This window comes from Pipistrellus hanaki (genome assembly GCF_964339955.1).
Source record: "Pipistrellus hanaki genome assembly, chromosome: 6".
Classification (NCBI taxonomy): domain Eukaryota; kingdom Metazoa; phylum Chordata; class Mammalia; order Chiroptera; family Vespertilionidae; genus Pipistrellus; species Pipistrellus hanaki.
Window position 1 is genome coordinate 18,370,471 of NC_140508.1, and position 20,508 is coordinate 18,390,978.

The following is a 20,508-nucleotide window of genomic DNA, read 5'->3' on the forward strand; positions in this document are numbered from 1 at the left end:
ATGCAAACATCCGGATTCCAAGAGAGAACGGGCCTAGGGATGCAAGTCGGGAATCACCAATACACAGACGTATTCAAGCCGCAGGCCTGGCTGAAATTACCGAGGAAATGACAGGTGTCTTTCCGTGAGCCATGCATGCCGGCACCGGTGAAGTCTTTCACAGCTAAGCATTCACTTAATCTTCCTAACAACTCTGAGGTCACGTTCTATCATTATCCTCATTTCACCGAGGCACAGAGATGCTTCCGTGTCTTCCTCGAGGGCAGTGGGGGAGGGAGAGAGGAGGAGATGTGTGAAGAGAAGAGGCTCAAGAAGTGAGCTCTGGGTGCTCCAGGGCTAGGGAGTAAAGAAGATAAGAAGGAGCCAGCCAGGAGCCTTGAGGAGAGAGAAACCAGGGCTCATGACATCCCAGAAGCCAAGCCAAGCAAGTGTCCCAGGCAGGCAGGGTGGGTCTACCGTGTCAGACGATGCCAGGAGGTGAAGTGGGCTGCGAAGTGGGAACTGACTCTTGGGTGGAGAAAAGGGACTGGTGCACTCTCGCTAACCTGGTTTGGAAATGCACTCTCTCCCATTTTGAATGCAGGCAGAGAAACCTCAGCAGCTGAAACTTTGCCCCCAACCAAAACTCTAGATGTTTCCATGGTCGGCGCAGAAGTATTGCTTATTCTCTCCTCTGCTTCCAGAGGACAGCAGTTCGGAGGCCCACCGCCAGACCTCACCATTTGATGTATTAGTAAAGAAGTACCAATGCTATGAAATCATGCGTTTTTACATTCTAATCATTGTATTCCACTATAATTGTTTTCCCCTCGTCCACTCACATATTTTGTTTTTATGCATTCAAAATATTAATCTGAGAAGGGGTTCATAACACAAGAAGAGGTTTCAGATCTCAAGCTCCTCTCACTCTGAACCAGGAAAAAGCAACGAAGAGCCAGTGCAGGGTGGGGAACAGCGACTTCTAACCGAGGGCACCGGCCTGACACTTAATCCGGCTTTCAACAAACTAGGGAACCACAAACACTTCCTGGTGATGGTGGGTGGAGTGGGTGAGGTCATATCACAGCTCACACTCACCAACCATGAGGCTGCAAAAGGCCACTCACTGCCAGGCATCTGTGCAGCCACCAGAACACGCCCAGCTAAGGTCCTGAGGGGCCACCCCGACTGCTGCTTCTCTCTCCACTGTTTGCACTGGAAGCGGCCCTGCCTGCTTCCCTGTCCTCCTGGGCTGCTCCGGGCTGTGCTGACCTGCTGCTCCCCTGTGACCACCCACAGCTCTGCTCCGCCTTCACTGTGAAAACACCACCATGTCCTCCGTCCCCTACCTCTGTGTTATCCGTCCCTCCTGTCATTGGCAAAATGGAGGAATTAATAGCAAAGTCACCACTCCACGCTTCTAAAACTCAGCGAGAGACACCAGCACAGGAGCCACAGCCTTATTAGTCAGACTTTTACCACAAAATACGGGTCTCCTATCAGCGGAAAGAGGGTCCTAGTGGAGCTCAACCTCACAGTGCAGTTAGGAGCTTCAATGAGTTCCAGTGGAAATGCATTGAGAACAGTGACTGGCACGAGGTCAACACCACGTGCATTGTTAAATCAAGACAATCTTGCCTTTTTTCTTTCTTTCCCATCAAAGACAGTGCCAAGTAAAATGCCTCTGAAGTTTCATAAATCCAGTGTTAATCAATACAGCATTCAAGAATACATATTAACCTGATAAAATAAAGTTACAGTCACTCTTCAATTTAAAAAGAAAAAGACTAGAAACGATGTTAAAGATTAAATGTAGCCCAGCTCTCCCACTTCAATACCCACTGCAGTCAGAGACCCAGCTGTTGCCAGCCCTTACCACATTATCACTCCCTCCAGCAGGCCTAGCATCTCCGTGGCTTATACACAAGAAGGGTCCTGTCTGTTCTCTGCAGAGTTTGGGGTCCATCTTGTAGAACTGTTTCCAGGATGTGGGGAAATCAGTGCTATGAACTCTCTCTTCTTTACTCTTTTGTCATCAGCCTGGAGCCCCGCAATTTATTTTTAGCTTAGTAATGAAAAGGGTGAGGAGAAATCCCCTGGCTAAAGTTCCACGGAGTTCAGAACTACTCTGAATGTGAGGTGGAAAGAGAATCAGAAATCATGGTGTATTTGTCCAGATTATGTTGGGGGTGTGGGGGAAGAAAGGGGGATTTACCAATTGAAGCCATTCACATTGAAGTCAAGAGAAAGTATAGAATGCCTAGTTCAGCTCCAAGTGGCTTGGGGGCCATCTGGTCTACCCCTGTCATTTTGCAGAGAAGGAAATGGAAAGCAGAATGTCCACAGCTGCGGGAGAATATAGTTCCTCCAGAGACATAGGAGTTAAAGCACCACCTTACAGCTGCCAAGTACCTCCCTGGGATTGCCACTCTCCCTTCAGGCGAGGGCAGGGAACAAGTCCTGCCACTTTGAAATTTGCCTGGACAGCCAAACCCAGCTGGTTCCCCTGCCTGTCTTTGCAGTACCACTCCGACTCCTGCCTGTCTCAAGACCTGCAAGCAAATCCTACCGGATGAAGCTCACCCTCACCCTGCACAGGCAGCCTCAGCCCCATTTCCTGGGAAAAGGGGCACACGGATCATAAATCTGGCCTCTCAAGCACCAAATGCCCACGCCTTTCAGCAGCCAGGATACTCTGCTGTTTTGCTAGCAATGAAGTACACAGTCCAAGAGCTGGATAAGGCTTGACCAGCTCCTCCAACCTGCCACCCCCACCCTGATCTGGCACCTCCCATCTCCAGATAAAGATCTTACTTTATCTACTCTAAGATCATTACTTTATCTACATTTAAGATCATTCTCCAGATAAAGATCTTACTACCTACTCCGACCCAACCCGTGAAAAACGTTCACAGCATACCAAGCTTAACCAGGACAACCCACTGCCTCCCCTTTCTTAGTCATGTACAGTCACATCCAACTGTCAGAGAGCGGGCTGCACTGCAGGCTAAGGCTATGGTGGGTGCTGGGGGTTTTCTGACCTGAGAACGCAAAATGAGTCCATCCTCTGAGCGCTCCCCTTTAAGCCTCCGGGAGACTGACACAGGCTACACTGAGCTCTATTTGGCGCGTGGAGGATCCTGCTGCGTTATTGTTTCCATCACTGTGAGTAGGTGGATGTGGCAGATAGAGTTTTAGGTTTCCGGGTTCTGGTGCCAGGAGGAAGGGAAAGGTTGCAGAGTTCAAGTGCCTTCGCAGGGATTAAAATAAACAAGCAGACAACTGGTGCCTAGGCCACTCCCACCTCCTCCAGGGTTTCATTGGGAGTCGCCACCACATTCCCAGTTCCCAAACTGGAGGAGCCTCGGACACGGCAATCCTCAACACGAAGAGGGTCCACTTAGCTCCCGCCTCGCCATATCGCCTCTGTCACCTGTGGGCTTCGGTGGGTCCCAGGCCATTTTCCAGGCTGACATCCGTCTGCACCATCTCCCGCTTCAGTTCTCCGATCTGTGAGGCGATGGTGTCAATAAGCTATTCAAAGACAAAAATAGCGTGACGTCAGGAAGTGGAAGTGAAGAGGCGTGCCCAGGGCCTGGGGAGCTGCAGACACTCCAGTAGGTAGGAGGATACAGATGCCAACCCCTCCCCCCCTTTTTTTAAACCATGAATTTCCTCTACTCAGAGGAAAGAAATAAAAAGGGAGGGAGCAGCTTCTTCTTAGAAAGAGGAAGGACTTTGGTTTCGGTACTGCCCTAAGAAGAATAATATGACGCTCAGCTTGGTTTCCCAACGAGAACACAAAAAGGTATAAACAAATCCTGGTCAAATCAGGCCTCGACACTCATCCTGTCAAGGTGAATTCCCGGGATTAAAACTTACACAGTCATCATCCTGGCTACAGAAATAAGCATATTTTAAAGACATACACACATCTTGCAAACCAATTCCCAATGACACTAAACTTATTTCTCACTTTATTTATTTATTTTTTCTGGTCAGAGAAAACTGTTAGGGAAAAGGGAAGAGAAGGCAGCATGGGCTGGAAGTGTGTGAGTGGGTGAGTGGGTGGGTGAACCATGAGGAGAATGGAAGGGGAAAGGTGTGGTCTTATGTCCTCTACCCACATGCTGGGCAAGGGCTACATCTGTCCCTAAAGTTTGGTCTGAATTCCTGAGCCCACATACATCCACTCCTTCAGCAGACTCTTTCCTGGTTATAATTAGGCGCTGTATGTGTAGAGCGGCTCTGAAAGTGTGCCCCTGCTCACGATTTTTTAAAAATGTTATAAAATGTTACTGATGTCAACATGTAATTGCTTATTTTTAAAATAAACATCTTAGTGTTTTCTTCATTTACTTTCGAATACAGCAAATATCTGTAGATAAGTCCACATGAACACAGGGGCTTTGAAGTCCTCCATCATTTTTAACAGTGTGAAGTAGTCCTGGGATTAAAAATTTGAGAATCACGACTCTAGCTAAAGACGTGTTGTATTGCCTCCAGCAGCTTTTATCCCACCCAGATGCTGGCAGAAATTTCATTTGATGACCTGTCCCTAGGCTATTCTAGATTGCTGACACCATCAATTCATTCACTAATTCAACTGGATTCTGTGGCCACCCACTTCTTGCCAGGCACTACCAGTATAGAGTAAGGTTGACAATTATCATGGAGATGATATCCTGGTAGAACACAGACCATAGCACTTAGCAATAAGAAGTTCCAGAATGAGCCCAGCTGGTGTGGTTCAGTGGTTTAGCATTGACCTATGAACCAGGAGGTCATGGTTTGATTACAGGTGAGGGCACATGCCTGGGTTGTGGGGCATGCAGGAGGCAGCCAATCAATGATTCTCTCTCATCATTGATGTTTCTATCTTTTTCATCATTGATGGTTTCTGTCTCTCCCCCTTCTTTTCTCTCTATGAAATCAATAAAAATATATTTAAAAAAAGAAGTTCCAGAATGAAAAAAGAATAGGGTGATGCTATAGGAACGAACTACTGTATACCTATATATATATATATATATATATATATATATATATATATATATAAAATAGCTTTTTTATTACTCAACTATTCATGGGCACTTGTGTTGCTTCCGTATCTTGGCTATTGTCTTTATTTTTAACGAAGACTTTTGAATTTTTATATTTATATATGTCTTGATGCATATAGCTATTGTGGACAAAACAGGGGCCACATTCTAAACCTGACAAGTTCAGTGAAGGCCCCATGGTGGGCCTTACAAATCCAGAAACCAAGTGGTGTTACCTGTGATTTTCCACTGAGAGTCGTCTGAAATAAAAATCCCTAACAATGGGTCATAGTGGGTAATCCTAGGCTACGGCTTTGTTTATTAAGGTCAGTCCTTATCTTTAAAATTGTCTGTTGTCTTTGGGCATCTAAGATAACATATCTTTGAAGTATTTAGACCCCTGCAGGCACAACTGCTTGCACCAGAGGGTGAAACCATATTATCTTGTGGCTCACATACCATCTCTGTGTGCTATGAATGTTAACTATCCTGTATCCACCGAAATAGCTCCATCATGAATGTGAAAAGCCACTTGACATAATGTAAAATAAGTATGTGTCTCTTCCTTTTACTTTTTAATCCAAGCTCAGAGATGTCCCCACTCTGTTTGTTCCTGCCTCCGTAATCTACCACCAATGGATTTCATACACACACACCCTTTACATCTCCTCTTTTGATTCTAATGTATAAAATAAGCTGTAGAACTGCCATTCTCCCGAATATTTTCTCAATCCATTGAGATTTTTCCTCCCGGCAATTGTCATCAGCTTGACTCAACTAAACTCTAACAAGACTTTTTCTTACACTGGATGTTTTTTTTCGTTAACACTCTGGTTCATTAATTTTAACTGCTGTATAGTATTCTATACCTCAGTTTACCCATTCTTCTATCGATGGACCAATAGGTGCTTATACTTTGGTTTTCTTAAAAGTAGTGGGCAGCAAATATTCTCATAAAGGTCTTCCTGCACCCTGTGTAACCAGGAGGTCTGTGTATCTCCAGCTCAACAAGATACTGCAAACTCCTCTCCAAAGTGACTCTGTGAGCAGTACTCCCCAGCAGCATATGAGTTCCTATTTTTCCATATTATCCAATATTATCAGACTTTTAAAATTTTGCCACTGGGATGTGTGTCAAATGAGATCTCCTGGTCATTTTCTCTTGTAAAGCCCAGTGCTTCTAGAAACTCACCCACAGCGCTCACCCAGTCACACACAAAGGGGATGGACCAAACATGGAGAACAGAGAGGGCTTCCTTCTGACCTCTAGGTGTTGGGAATGCACAGAGTTACTTGTGGGGACACCTTCTTCATCTACACTCTCCCCTTAGATAATCTCTCCTGACAAAGGACTTTGAAATACTGACACGTAGGCCAGTGGCTTCTAAATGTATAAATAGCTCCATCGTGAATGTCAAAAGCCACTTAACACATTTAATTGATGGCTAGTACAACTCCATTAAAACTTAACCTGCCCACTGCCCAATTAGATTTCCTTCTCAAGTCTAATCCTTCCCCATTTTTTCCCCCATCTTTCAATTCGATTTCTATGTCATACTGTTCCTGAGTTTCCCCCCTTCTTTCCACTTCCACTGCCGCTCCCTCGACCTTGGTCCAAGCCACCATCATCTCTTGCTGGGATCACTGCAGTTGCCTCCTCGCTGGTCTTGCTATTTGTCCTCTTGCCCTTACAAATATCTCTAGCCAGCAGGCAAGGCGCTCTTTACAGGTCATAAAAAAAGTAAAATGCCATCCTCCTACGTAAAACCCCCCAATGGTTCCTAGTATCAAAAACATGCAAATGAGGGCTCCAAATCCTTGCAGTTTGATTGGTCCAAAAAGAATTGTCCTGATTGGCCAGAATGGAGCTGTTCTGATTGGTTGCTTAAGATGCTAACGTAGGTATAGCTGCACAACTCTGATTCTGTGGGGAAAGTCTCAGTCCAGGTGGGTAAAACACAATTCCAGAAATTCATTTTTATAAGGGTTGGCTTAGGGGAGAGGAACAGAGTACAAGCAGGTAGTTCAGTGAAGGAATCAGGTAGTTCAGTGCAGGCCTGTCTCTAAAGTGTGGTTTATGTGAACACGGAGGCCCCTGTTTAAAATGGTTGCTAGGCTCTTTTTTTTAGTTTTTTGTTTTTTTTCCCCTTCTTTTTTTAAATTGAGAAGTTAGCCACCAGGAGTCCTTTTTGGTAGGTGTCTTTATCAGGATGCACAAAGCCAACAGAAGTGTCAATGGAAGTGCTTTACTGCAGTTGATGCTGCTAACGGAAGTTTCTCAAGGTCCACGAACACAATCCAAAACCCCAGCACATCCCTGTCCTTGTCCAGAGTTCCTACAAGGAGAGGAAGGGCTGCCTAAGCACCTGCCACGCCGGGGAGCAAGCGCTGCTTCCACAGCCCTGTTTTGCTGCCAAGGCTGTGCGGGCATCTGGGGAGGCGGCAGCAGAGGCAAGCGGCTGTTGCTCAGTTTAATCAGAGAATGAGATAGGACACCCATTTCCAGGAAATTAAGTTGGTGAGACAGTGGTTCTTATAACAAAAGGCAACATTTGTGTGATTTCCAGAAAACTCCACAAGCCGTGTCCTGAGGCTTCAATCCAAGAGACAGCACACAGGGCAGAGCAGATCCGCACTGATAAAGCCGGGACCTACCTGTGTTTGTTAGGTCCAGCTCTGTGGCTGGGGATGAAATGGCCTCTCCATTTCATAGCAATGATCACCATTAATAAAAAGGGAGAATTTAAACAGGAAGAGGATTTGGGAGCATTTAGGAACTTGTTACAAAGTGTTTTAATCTCATCTTCCTTGTAACCCTCCAACACGCTTTGCCTCTAGCTAGAGTCAGCCAACAGGAGGCCACGAGGGTATTCCAGGGCAGGTCTTTTTGAACCCAAAGCTGTGGGGAGGAGGGGCGGGATTTGGGGGGAGGGTGTTGCTGGGAGGAAGTGAAGGTCTGGGCCATTCGAGGGGGAAGAGGCCAGGGAGAGGGAGCCTGAAGAAGGCAGGCCAGGGGTTGAGTCCCTGGGTCCCCTCCCTCTTTCTACTCGGAAACCCAGTGCCTTAGGCCCCCTAACACGTAAGCCTCTGTGAGACACAGGAAGCCTGGAGTGCTCCCCTGGGTGGTTTCCATGCAAACTGGCATCCAGGCCTGGGGCAGAATTCTGGAAGCTCCAGGTTCTTTCTTGGTCCTCTGAGGTCACACCCAGGCCTCAGTCTGCTATACTCCAGCCTTGTACAGATACCTACCCTGATTTGCACCATTTTGTAATCACTCTAGGTAAATTTCCAAGAGGCAGGAACCTCACCTGAGGGGCAGCACTTCAAGCCTTGTAGTGTTTACAGGCAGTCTAGCTTGCAGCAGCTACCTGGTAGTTGGGCAGCGTGAGCTAGTAGTGGTGAGCATACCAGCTCTGGGTTCAAAAAGACCTGCCCTCAAACATCCTTAAGGCCTCCTGTTGGCTGACTCTGGGGGCAAGGGATGCTGGAGGATTACAAAGGAAGATGAGATTAAACACTTTGTAACAAGTTCCTGCATGCTCCTCAATCCTCTTCCTACTTAAATTCTCTCTTTATATTAATGGTGATTATTTCTATGAAATAGTCCATAAAGGTAAAAGATACTTAAAAAGGGCCTATACCCCTCCCAACCTGGAGAGAGGCCATTTCAGCCTCCGCAGCAGACCTGTCCTACAAAAGACCAGTGCTTGTGGAGCCCAATCTTCTCTGTCTGCGCAGAAATCTCTAACCTTGAGATCTGCCTGGCTGGACCATGAGGGAGACAAGTCGCCATCTGCAGTCCCTGTTTGCAAGCGAGGTTGGAGGGAAGGAGAGGGAGGGACTCCAAATCTTTTCTTTCTTTTAGGGTTAGATAAAAGGAGAAAAATTATCTTGAAGGTCGTGTAAAAATGAAATGAGAAAAGTGCTTTTAGAGCAAGTTGAGATACAATACTTGGAATTCCAAGGCTAACTCAGGAATGTTATCAGTTGTCTGGAAAGGGCTGTGTAGCTGATACTGATAGAGGAAGACTTGAAAAGAGGGTGTGGGAAAAGTCAAGTGCTGGCTTTCAGCTATGGGGTTTCTATTTCCCAAGTGCATCAGCATGGCCTCTCCAGTCCCATCAGCTCTGTGGAACTGGACCCACCTCTCAGTCATGGAAACCACATGGCCAACCAATTCCCTCTCCTGTCGTCTGCTTCCGCTGAGGTAGAGGAGCTGCATGGATTGCTGGGTACACCCCCCTGGGGTTTGTCTGAAGCAGTCTGGAAAATAATGGGCTTCTTACAAACTTTCAAACTGTCACCATGGAAACAAAAAAGTAATGGAGACTTCCTCCCTTTCCTTGTAGAGGAGTGTCTGGGGAATGATGCCGAAGGATCTCGGAACTGTGCCCTTTTGTTTTGGAACTATGTTCCATCTCCTATGGGTGTTGGCATGTATATTTAAAGAATTTAATTATATTCACAAACATAGACACATGAATACATTCCCACTGAAAAACAGATCACTGTAGTCCAAATTACTCTCCCTTGACCATGGCCCATAATGCTTTCCATCTAATATTGTCAGTTTATTTATTTATTTATTTATTTATATATTTAAAAAATATATATTTTATTGATATTTTACAGAGAGGAGGAAGGGAGAGAGATAGAGAGCTAGAAACGTCGATGAGAGAGAAACATCGACCAGCTGCCTCTTGCACACCCCCTATTGGGGATGTGCCCGCAACCAATGTATATGCCCCTGACTGGAATCGAACCTGGGACCTTTCAATCCGCAGACCGACGCTCTACCACTGAGCCAAACCAGTTTCGGCTAATATTGTCAGTTTAATGTGATCATTCTTGAATGTTATGATCCTGTGCTTTTTCTTTTTTTTCTTTTCTTTTTTTTTTTTTACCTCTAGTTTGCTTATTATAATAACAAAAATGTGGTGGAATGTATCCACACGGATAAAGGAAGCCCTCGTTCATTGTACGTGGAATGGCTTTCCATCATTGGATTGTACCACAGGGACATTCCACATATCCATTCTACTCTGATAGACATGTAGGTCGTTTCCAGAGTTTTGTTGTCGCCGGCAGTATTGTGATGAACAGCCTGTGCAGTGTGGGAGCCCTCAGAGCCAATGCCGCATTGCTCCCCAGGTGGCTGTGTCCATCTCTCCTGTGCCCATCTCTCTTCGAGAGCATCCACCCCACGTGTCAGGGTTCTGACATACCACACTTTTAAGCTTTGGCCAACCTGATGAGTACAGTGGCTTTTTATGGTGTCAATGTGCTTTGTTCAGATGCTATTGCTTGTATACTGACTGACTGACCGCATTTCTTCTGAGGAATTGCCTATTCACTTATCTGTCGACAATTTTGAGGTTCCATTTTTTTTCTTAAGTTGTGATATAAATCCACTATCTCAACTAATTAAAAGGTGTTTTTTTTTTTCTCATACTGATTTCCTGTCTTTTAAATTCCTAAAGACTTTAAGGTTGATAGAGTCAGAAGTTCATTATGGTTCCTGTTTTGTCTAAGAAGACATTCCTTATCTTGAAGCAATCAAAGGTCTCCTCTATTTTTTGCTAAGACGTTTTGCCAATTTGCATATATTGTATTTACTTATTTGTAGGCCTTTCATTCTTTTGGAAAGCCATTTAAAAAATGTTTTTATTGATTTCAGAGAGAGGAAGGGAAAAGGAGAGAGATAGAAAATCAAAGATGAGAGAGAATCATTGATTGGCTGCCTCCTGCACAGTCTCTACTGGGGATGGAGCCTGAAACCTATGCATGTGCCCTGAGAGGAAATCAAACCGTGACCAGCTGGTTCATAGGTCGGAGCTCAATCACTGAACCACATCAGCCAGGCTGGACTGTCATTTTGAGTGTAGTGTGAAGTCAGGATGAGGGAGTGAGGGATGACCATATTAGTGCCAGAACTAGTTTTCCCCAAACCTAAACACTGCACTCTGGGATGGCTTTATTGGCCAAGGTGCCTTCTGTAGGACGAGAGATGTACACAGAGGGCAACCTTTTCCAAACTTGCCTGAAGGCTGGGAGTGGCACAGGAGGCAGCAGGTAGAGTTCTGCCCTTGATTTTCATTCCAAAAGGAGAGCAAATGAGCTCAATGGTATTTATGCAAATGGCTCACCTAGCCCTGCTGATTCAAAACGTCCCCTTAATCACAATCAGAGCCCTCCTATTTACCAAAAAACAATCTTCATTATCTTTTTATCCCACTTACTCTATTTTGGAGTTAAAAATAATACAACACAGTCCCACACACTTTTTCTCTATCGACCCCCATGCCATATTCTGAGTTAAGTCAAATGGCTTGATGTAAATAATTTTGATTTTAGCTCAAAGTAGTGCATAGTAGGATTTAGAGAAAACAAATACACATGAATACTTTCTTACAAGCAAAATTTTGGCTAAATGCCTGGCTTGGACTTCATTTGGCTCTGCTGCTTCATGCAGTGTGCCCTTGACCATGTCATCTGACCCATTAAATATCCTGATCCGAGAACTGAGGCTACGCTGAGGCCTGCCCCTCAGGGCTGCCTAGTAAGAGTTCACTGGGGTGATGTTACAGAGCCCACAGCAGATCTTTTTTAGAATTTGAATATTTGCTGGTGGGCTAAGGGCTTAGCCATTTACACCACCCACAGGTGAAAGTCAGATGTTTGGTTTAAAGGGTATGAGACATGTGGGCATGTACATGTGTTGGCAAATTTTGTTTGTTGGGGGACCCAAGTTCTTGTGCAAGGCCCATGAGGGAGACCTTCGCATCTATGTCCCCACAGGTACTTGAATTCCACGAGATCTGCCAGAGGACTGATAAGCATGGATGTACTTACAATGGATAGAAATATTTTAATTTAGGAAATTAAAATAGAAAATTCCAGACCTGGTGCCCCTTGTGTGTGTTGGTCCCCCCAGGGAAACCTCAACATGTTGAAGGACCAGGTTTCCATACCTTTTAGCTTCTTGGGCCCTCCTCAGATTTAAAAACCCCTGCAAACATCGTGCTGCAACACAGCGCCCCTTGAGATCAGGGCTTCCACCACGGGGGGACCTGAAGGCCTCCAGAGAGCGGCATGAGAAGGAAACCTGGCCCTACGCAGCCAGCCCCAAGTCCTTTGTCTGAGGATGGCTTCCCAGCAGCCAGAACCTGCTTTGTCTGGCGCAGAGAGACCTCAAAGGACCTCCAGAGTCAGTCTCCCACCAATGAGTGACGGGCGCTGGGGAGTAAATACTTCAGCTCCCTCTCCTCTGGCTGAGACCACTCTGAGGTGAGATCTACACTGTCCCCAAAGTTACCATGAGGGAACTTTGCTTCAAATTGGACCCTCGTCTGAGCTCCTGATCTACCCCACTATGGAATTCTCTTCGGAGCACTTCCTGATAATCCGTTTTCATAAAAGTTGTTGGTTCCGGGCCTGTTTTGGGGAAATCTGAGCCATGATGCCCTCAATCTTCCTGCTTGGCTCCCTCTTTCACCGTTTGAGGTGGATGGTCCTGCCTGTGGGATATTCCTGAAGCCAGATGCTCTCCTGAGCAGCCCCCACTTGGATGTAAATGCTCCACAGCAGGAATGGTGTCTCTTTGCTCCCACTCCATCCTCTGAGATCTGGACAGGCCCTGGCATGCATGGGTTATTGAGTGAATGAGTGCTCTTCCTTCTCTACCTTCCTCTTTGTAACTTCCCTGTTCATTTTCTTCTAGAGCAGGGGTAAATCAGGACAGGACACAGGGGGGTGGAGCACCAACCAGTCCATTAGATCTTGGCTGGCCATGATGGGGAAGTAGCTGACATTGTGGCAGCCACTAAAGAAGCTCAAGAGGTTTTGTTTTTTGTTTTTTGTTTTTAAGTATATTTTTATTGATTTCAGAGAGGAAGGGTGGAGAGAGAGATAGAAACATCAATGATGAGAGAGAATCATTGATCAGCTGCTTCCTGCATGTCCCACACTGGGAATCAAACCATGACCTCCTGGTTCATAGGTCGATGCTCAACCATTGAGCCACACTAGCCAGGCTGCTCAAGAGTTTTCAGTTAGTCACCAGCAAAAATGCCAATGTGGTATTTTTCCATGGTTAAGTTCTCATTGAGTGGAAGCCAGTGGCTTTAAACATGCCACACCTCCCTCCACAGTGATCTATACTAATAGAGGAATATGCAAATTAGCTGGGATGCTGTCACGTAACAACCAATCAGGATGGGGGTGGGACCGCAGTGGCAAGCTCTCAGCACACCTGCGCTGGGGGTCCAAAGGGTGTAGAGAATAAGGGAGAGCAGATAGGCAGTTACGGGGATCACACAAGGAGGGGAGAGCAGTTAGGCAGTTAGGGTGATCAGGCCAAGAGGGGAGAGCAGTTAGGGTCATCAGGCCAGCAGGGGAGCAGTTAAGGGTATCAGGTAGGCAGGCAGGTGAGCAGATAGGAACCAGTGGTTCCAGATTGCGAGAGGGATCCTGGCCAGGTAGTGGCTGGCAGCCTGGCAAGAGCAGGCTGTGCACGAATTTTGTGCACTGGGCCTCTAGTTGCTTTATAAGCTGCCTCTACTGAAATGGAAGAGACCACCTTGGCTCTACCTCGTCCAGCTGGAAAAGACTGGGTGGGCCATGCTGATACAGGTGTCGCTGACTCCATGTAAGTTCTAGAGGCCTAGACTCATTTTGTGTGTGTGTGTGTGTGTGTGTGTGTGTGTGTGTGTTTTCTAAACTATATTTGAAATTATACTGCAGAGAAAACCCTCTGATATAGCTTTCATTTTAGTGTTTCCTTGGAAAAATATAACATAATTAAAAAAATAGTTCAGTACATGAAATATTGCAGCAGCTAGTGTGGTATATCTTGAAATAGTCATTGTGCCAAGGTGCTGCTTTACTTTGTCAATTTCTGAGGCCAGTATTATATTAGATTCTTCAATGACCTCAGAAGTCATAGATATCACCAAATTACTGCCCGTGGCTTTGAGTTTTAAGGTTAAATAACAAGGCAAATGAGAGAAGCCCCATGAAGAATGAAGTTCTTCCTAAGAATTGGCACTAATGTTTCTACAGCCCTGGTTAGTTTTAGCATTTGTAAGTTTGATTTTGCATTTTTTTTCTTTATATTTTTAGAGTATTTATTACACAGAAAGTTCTAGGCCTACAATGGGGTAGAAGAACAACAACAAAAAACTCAGTGTGCTTGCCCAGGCCAGTGTGGCTCAATTGGCTGAACATTATCCTGTGCACTAAAAGGTCACCAGTTCGATCTGGGTCTGGGCACATACCTGGGTTGCAGGTTCCATCTCAGTTGGGATTGTGTAGGAGGCAGCAGATATTTCTCTCTCACTTCTCTCTCTCCCTCTCCCTCTCTCTCTCCCTCTCCCTCTCCTTTTCTTTCTCAAATCAATAAAAAAAAAAAATACAAACATTGGGAAAAAAAACCACACAAACACAACGATGTGCTCCATCAAATTTAGAATATGGTCAATTATAATACACACTTATTTTATATATCATTAAGAAAAAAAGATTCCCCAATTATAATTATTCCACACTCTTAATTATAAAATACACTAGATTTCATAGATGATAAAATACGACAATCGGCGCATCTTAGAATTGAAGTGTGCTAATCTATGTCTTCATGGAGCTCAAGGTGGGGTCTGAGATTGTGTTGGTCAATTGTTAATGTCCTGTTTTGCTGTCATATTGGTGACAGACATGCTGTGTGAGGACCAGCATCTGGGAATTTACAAAACGGGGTGACCAGCAGGCATTCCAGCCTCCTGAGCTCCACCTGGCACCCTCTTGGGTGTCACAGGGCTTTTGGGAGGCTCTCTGCCATGGCAGTGACTGGCAGCCTGGCAAGAGCAGGATCCAGCACAGTGAGTAGGCATCTCTGCCCTAGGTCTCTGGGAAACACACAGTCAGGAGCCAATTTGCATGGGTAATGAGAGCGAAACCCTGGCTGTGATGCCCTTTTAATCTTTAAACATTTAGAGGAACTGCAAGGTCAATGTAGTGTCTGTAGAGTCACCATTGAGATCAACCTTGTCCACCCACACGTGGGTTCAGCCACAAAAGGTTGCTACAGTTGAGAAAACAATGCAAAACTTGAAGCAAAAAATAAAATGAAATTGTTTTTAAAGTCATAGTTGGAAGCCTACCTAAGTAAGTCACCTGGGATGTCATTTGTTTGATTCTTTTCTCTGATTAAGGCACAGACTCTATCAAGTCAAATGAAGAGCTTGTGGAAGACTGGTATTTGTTTGGTAGACAAGATGGCCCCAAAGGTTTTGGGTTTATTGCCCTGTACATCTTTAGCTAGTTTGTATTAAGTTGAACTATATTAACTTGCAGTGGTGGAAGGTAAAAAACGGTTGAATATCAGCCATGTCAAGCTTATATCTAATCTTGCAGAGTTAGATACACAAGCTGGCTGACAGCAGCTATTACAGCTGGCTTAAGATGGGATTCTTACGTCCACGGCTGTTTACCTGTCTCTGACATTTGGCGTTGACTTTAACATCCCATTGATCTCCCCTTTAATATGTTAAATCAATCTTTGATACATATTTATTATGCATTTGTATAAGAATTATGATTTTTCACTTTTTGAAAATGATCTCTGAAGTTTATCCATATCCATGCTGCTCTAAGAGGCGTGACAACTGTGTATTTTTGGCTGCGTGTGTGTGTGTGTGTGTGTGTGTGTGTGTGTGTGTGTATAGACTTCATTTGCCTCAAGTGTTAGGTTTCTAACACCTCCTTTGGCTCGAACTTTTGAAATTGCCAGCTGTCCTTTGTCTTTCCGGAATGCGGTGGCATGAGTGCTGCAGTCACATTCACTTACCTTTGCCACCTCCGGTTTCTTTCAATGGGCTTTCTAGAAGTTCTGGAGGAGAAATAATGACTCGTTCCTTTCTGGAAGTTAATTTGAATGTATACATCAACGATTTAAGTATGAAAACTACTGGCTTCAGCATTTCTAATTCTAGGAATTGACCCGAAGAAGTAATCAGATAATGTATAAAAGTATGTTCTTGGCAACATCATTTATAACAGTGAACAATGAAAAAAGGACTAAATGTTTAACAACAGTGGACTCGTCAAAGTGTGGTAGAGCATTATACTGGAATACTATACAGCCAATAACATTGTGATCCTGTTATATATTAATTGATAGGCACAATATAAGTTGTATATCAGCACAGTAAAAAGTAAGTATATAGTGATATATTATTAAGTGTTAAAAAAGTTGCATAACAGTATGTATTCTCGAAGCCTATTTTTGTAAAACATTAATCTGTGATTTTATATAATATTAGAGGCCTGAATTTTCAAGCACTGGAGGGGGTTTCCCTCAGCCCAGCCTGCCCCCTCTCACAGTCCAGGAGCCCTCGGGGTGGGAGGCGACCTGGTGATCAGGGGAAGGCGATATCCCCATCACACCTCTGCTGTTGCCACCGCCGGCAACAAAAGCCTTGACTGGTTACCTGAGCCTTGACCAGCCCTGGGCGGCTGGGCAGCTGCCATCCAAAGCTTGCCTGCACCTTGGGCATCTGCTGGGCAGCCAACATCCAAGGCTTGTCTGTGCCTTGGGCATCTGCTAGGCAGCCAACATCCAAGGCTTGTCTGTGCCTTGGGCATGGGCTGGGAAGCCAATATTTGAAGCTTGCTCGCACCTTGGGCATCAATTGGGCAGCAGCCATCCGAGGCATGGGCAAGCTTCAGGCCAGCCCTGGGCAGCTGGGGTACTGAGGGTGGGTCTGGGTGCACCATGTGCCTGCCACTCCTCTGGTGAGGCTGAAAGGACTGGGGGACTCCGATGGGGCTGAGGAGAATGAGTGCTGCCATCTTGTGGCTATGGGTGCCACCATCTTTGTGACAGCATGATGGTCAATTTGCACATTCACTCTTTATTAGATACGATAATAGAAATACAAACAGAGCAAAATTCTGGATGTATCATAGGGTTCATTTCCAGGTGGAGCAATGAGAGGTGATACAATATAGGTGATATTTCTTAAATCTTTCTATAAACTTTTTTTAAAAAGGAAAAAAATAGCTATTTTCATTTTGGGGAAAATAAAAGGAAAAGAATGATTTGATGGGTGGAATTCATATAGAGCCTGAAATTATCAGCATAGCAATTAGACACGTTTTCTTCAGAGCTCCTGCCTGGCTTTGGTGACAAAAATTGGACTATGGGTGCTGAAGTTTACCAAACGGAAGTGCCAGCAAAACTTATACTTGGTTGGTGCAGGCTTTGAAAGGAAATGAGATGTTCTGCTGACCATCATGGCTGAGCTACTGAATGAAGTTCCTCGCTCACTAAAACTTCAGCCTTGCCATTCCGAGCTGTACCTCACCTATCCAGCCTACCTTATTTGACAACTATACTCAATTACACGCCAGGGGTTAACTTCCATACAGATCGGAGTCACTCTTAATTCCAAAACATCAGTTACATAAGGAAGTTTTCTCTCCCCCCCACCCCCTAGTTATAAAAACCAAAGTAAGCTCTAAGCTGTCATTTCTCTGTGCCCTGCTGCTTCTCCTCAACTGACTCCAAGTGCCTTCTAATTTCAAAGGCACTGAGTCAGCTGGGCTATGTGTTTAAAGCAGCATTTCCTCAAATGCTTTTCACCCGGCACTAGCAATGTAGGATGTGAACAGGCATGATTTTGCTGGAATACCACTGGGAACATCCAGTGAACAGGGTTAAACATTTGATTTATCAAGCTCACTGTGGGCTCCTTAGGGCCTTTTAAGATCAGGGGTGAGGAATCTTTTTTCTTCTGCCAGGGGCCATTGGGATGGTTATAACATCATTCCTGGGACTTACAAAAGTATCAACTTAAACATTAGTATGCTCTATTTGGTCAAACACTTAATGAACTCACCCCTAATGCCTTGGTAGGGCCAGACCAAATGATTTCTCGGACCTTCTATGGCCCACGGGCTGGACATTCCCCACCCATTTTAAGATGCTCATGTACTCTGTGAAGAGTTCCACAGGCCTACTGACATTCTGCATTTTTGTTGATGATTATTATGGGGAGTAGTGTAGTATAGAAAGTCTGTATCTCTCTCTCTATTTTTTTTTAATCCTCACCAGAGGACAAGTTTAGAGAGAGGAAGTGTGGAGGGTTGGAAGGCAGAAGAGAAGAGAGAGAGAGAAGGAAGGAAACATGGATTGGTTGCCTTCCAGACCTGCTCCAACTGGAGATAGAATCCACAACCCAAGTATGTGCTCTGACTGGGAATCGAACCAGCAACCTTTCTGTGCACAGGACAACTCTCCAACCAACCTAGCCACTGCAGCTGGGCCTGCTGAAACTCTTAAAGAAATCCTAACGAAGGGAATGCTGGCATGGCCCGTGGGGTGGTAACTGCTGCATTTGTAATATCGTTTTTAATTAAAAACACACACACAACGTAATGGCGTTAGATTTCAAAGGAAAAGTGATTGGAGAGGAGACACAGATCTACAACTTGCAACATTAAAATGAAAAATTTGAAACAGATATTTTTTCCCCCTGTAAGTTGAGTGTGACAGCGTCGCCTGTACACATCTATTTGGTTTAGGGAAGGAAGAAGGCAGAGGGACTATGAAAAGGGAATTTGAATTTTCAAAAAATGTCAAGTTTGGCCATTTTCAGTCTTGTGAAGATGATTAGTAACTCTGAGGGGATGAATCACCGAGGCTTTGACGCTTTGCTAGAATTCAAAGTGTTTGTTCCTCATGAAGAACCGGAGCTTTGTTGCAGAAGTCTGCTCAGACACGCCCGTCTCAAAAGTTCAGATGGGATCTACACAGCAGGCACTGCCCGTGCCTTCCTTGTGACCCCGGGGATCACTGCTCCCTTACACTTCTTACCGCCAGCACCAGGAGTCTCTGCCCAAGGCCTGAGATGCTCGGTGGCTGCATGAGCTCAGAGCTGGATGGGACTTAGTGCATGAGCACCTTGGCTTCATTGCCCTTATGGGGACAACTCAGACCCTCGCTCCCCAGTCTCCTAGAGGGTGCCAGTAGGATGGAGCCCCAGCGGCTGCCTTCTCTTCTCTGTCTCTCTTCCCTCCTCTGCTACCTGAGTTTCCTGTGATCATTCCCCAAATAGACGACTGGCATTCACATCCAGTCTCCGAACCTGCTTTTGGGGAACTTAATCAATGTTTTTCTTTTCACGATAAACTCAGAGCAAGACCTTTCTGGCTACATCTTCCACCTTGGGCAGCCAGGTGCCTTCATCCTCCCTCGGGGCCTTTTCCCTCTCCCTAGAGCTCCCAAGCAATGGTTATGTATATACAGGGTGTCTTGGATTCTTCTGGAAACTCTGCTTAGGTTGTGTTCAGAATTTGGCACCGGGCTCCAGTGCCAGTTTGTCCCCATCTCTCCTTTACACAAACAGAACAAGTTTGATAAAGAGGTTTGCAACCTTCCTTAGCATTAGAGTGGAATTAACAGAATAATATCTACTAGTGTTTCTCAAACTGGAATGTGCATGCGCACCACGGGGGAGTCTTATTAAAATGCAGGTCCTGATTCCTAGGTCTGGGGTAGGGTCTGAGGTTCTGCATTTCTAACAAACTCCTAGAATAGAGTCGGAATCATACAATATTTGTCCTTTTGTGCCTGGCTTATTTCACTCACCACAATGTCCTCAAGGTTCGTCCATGTTGTGGCATATGTCAGAACTTTAACCTGCTTGACCTAACCCACTTGACATCCCAATAAAGCCCCCCTGATCCTGATTAGACTACACTGTTACTAAAGCCATTCATCTTGCCCAGCCAACAATCACAGGGAGCTGAAGTTTGTAAGAGAGAATCAGGCTTAAACTTCAGTGTGCACCCACCACAACACACATGCATACATGCCTTGTGGGTGAGGTACCCCTAATCAGAGAAGTTTGAGTATTCTTATTCAGGGCAAGAGAACTAAGAACGTTCTTTAAAAACAGAATCCAACCCACATTCATCAGCAGCATTACTTAAAATAGCTAAAAGGGGGAAGCAACCCAAATGCCCATCATAAAATGTAGTCTGTACATACAAAGCGATATTAATCAAGCTTAAAAAGAAAGGATATTCTGACACATGCCACAACATGGATGAACCTTGAGGTAAAAAATCAATAAAATGTATTAAAAACAAACAAACAAAAACAAAAAAACAAAACAAAACACAAAGCCAGGGTCATCCCATATGGCCTGGTCCCAAGGCACTGGTTGGCTGCACACCCATATGCTGGGCTCATGTCCTGAGAACCATCTATTCCGGTAACCACGGGATTAATGTTTTCGACCTCTTATGCGGGTACCATTTAAAACTAGTACAGCTTTGTTGTTTGTGAAGCTGGATACTGATGCAAATTCTTTTCATGTGCATGTTACACTTCAACCAAAAGTTGAACATGTAATAAAATAAAATGAATAAACAGTGCCATCAGTAGACTATAAGGAATCAACACACCTAAATGCATGAGTGAACC

General features: G+C 45.1%; 1 protein-coding gene across 4 annotated transcripts in view; it reads right to left on the reverse strand.

Moving 5' to 3' along the window:
* Positions 1–20,508, reverse strand: part of RIN2 (Ras and Rab interactor 2) — a 201,955-nt gene that overhangs the window by 61,917 nt on the left and 119,530 nt on the right. For 2 of the 4 annotated variants that reach the window (XM_084887024.1, XM_084887025.1), the window contains exon 4: positions 3,413–3,513. In XM_084887024.1, the coding sequence (XP_084743150.1) occupies positions 3,413–3,513 (101 nt within the window). Of the gene's footprint in view, positions 1–3,020; positions 3,146–3,283; positions 3,383–3,412; positions 3,514–20,508 lie in introns of those variants that run through there. The other 2 variants (XM_084887026.1, XM_084887027.1) reach the window with 2 other exon arrangements.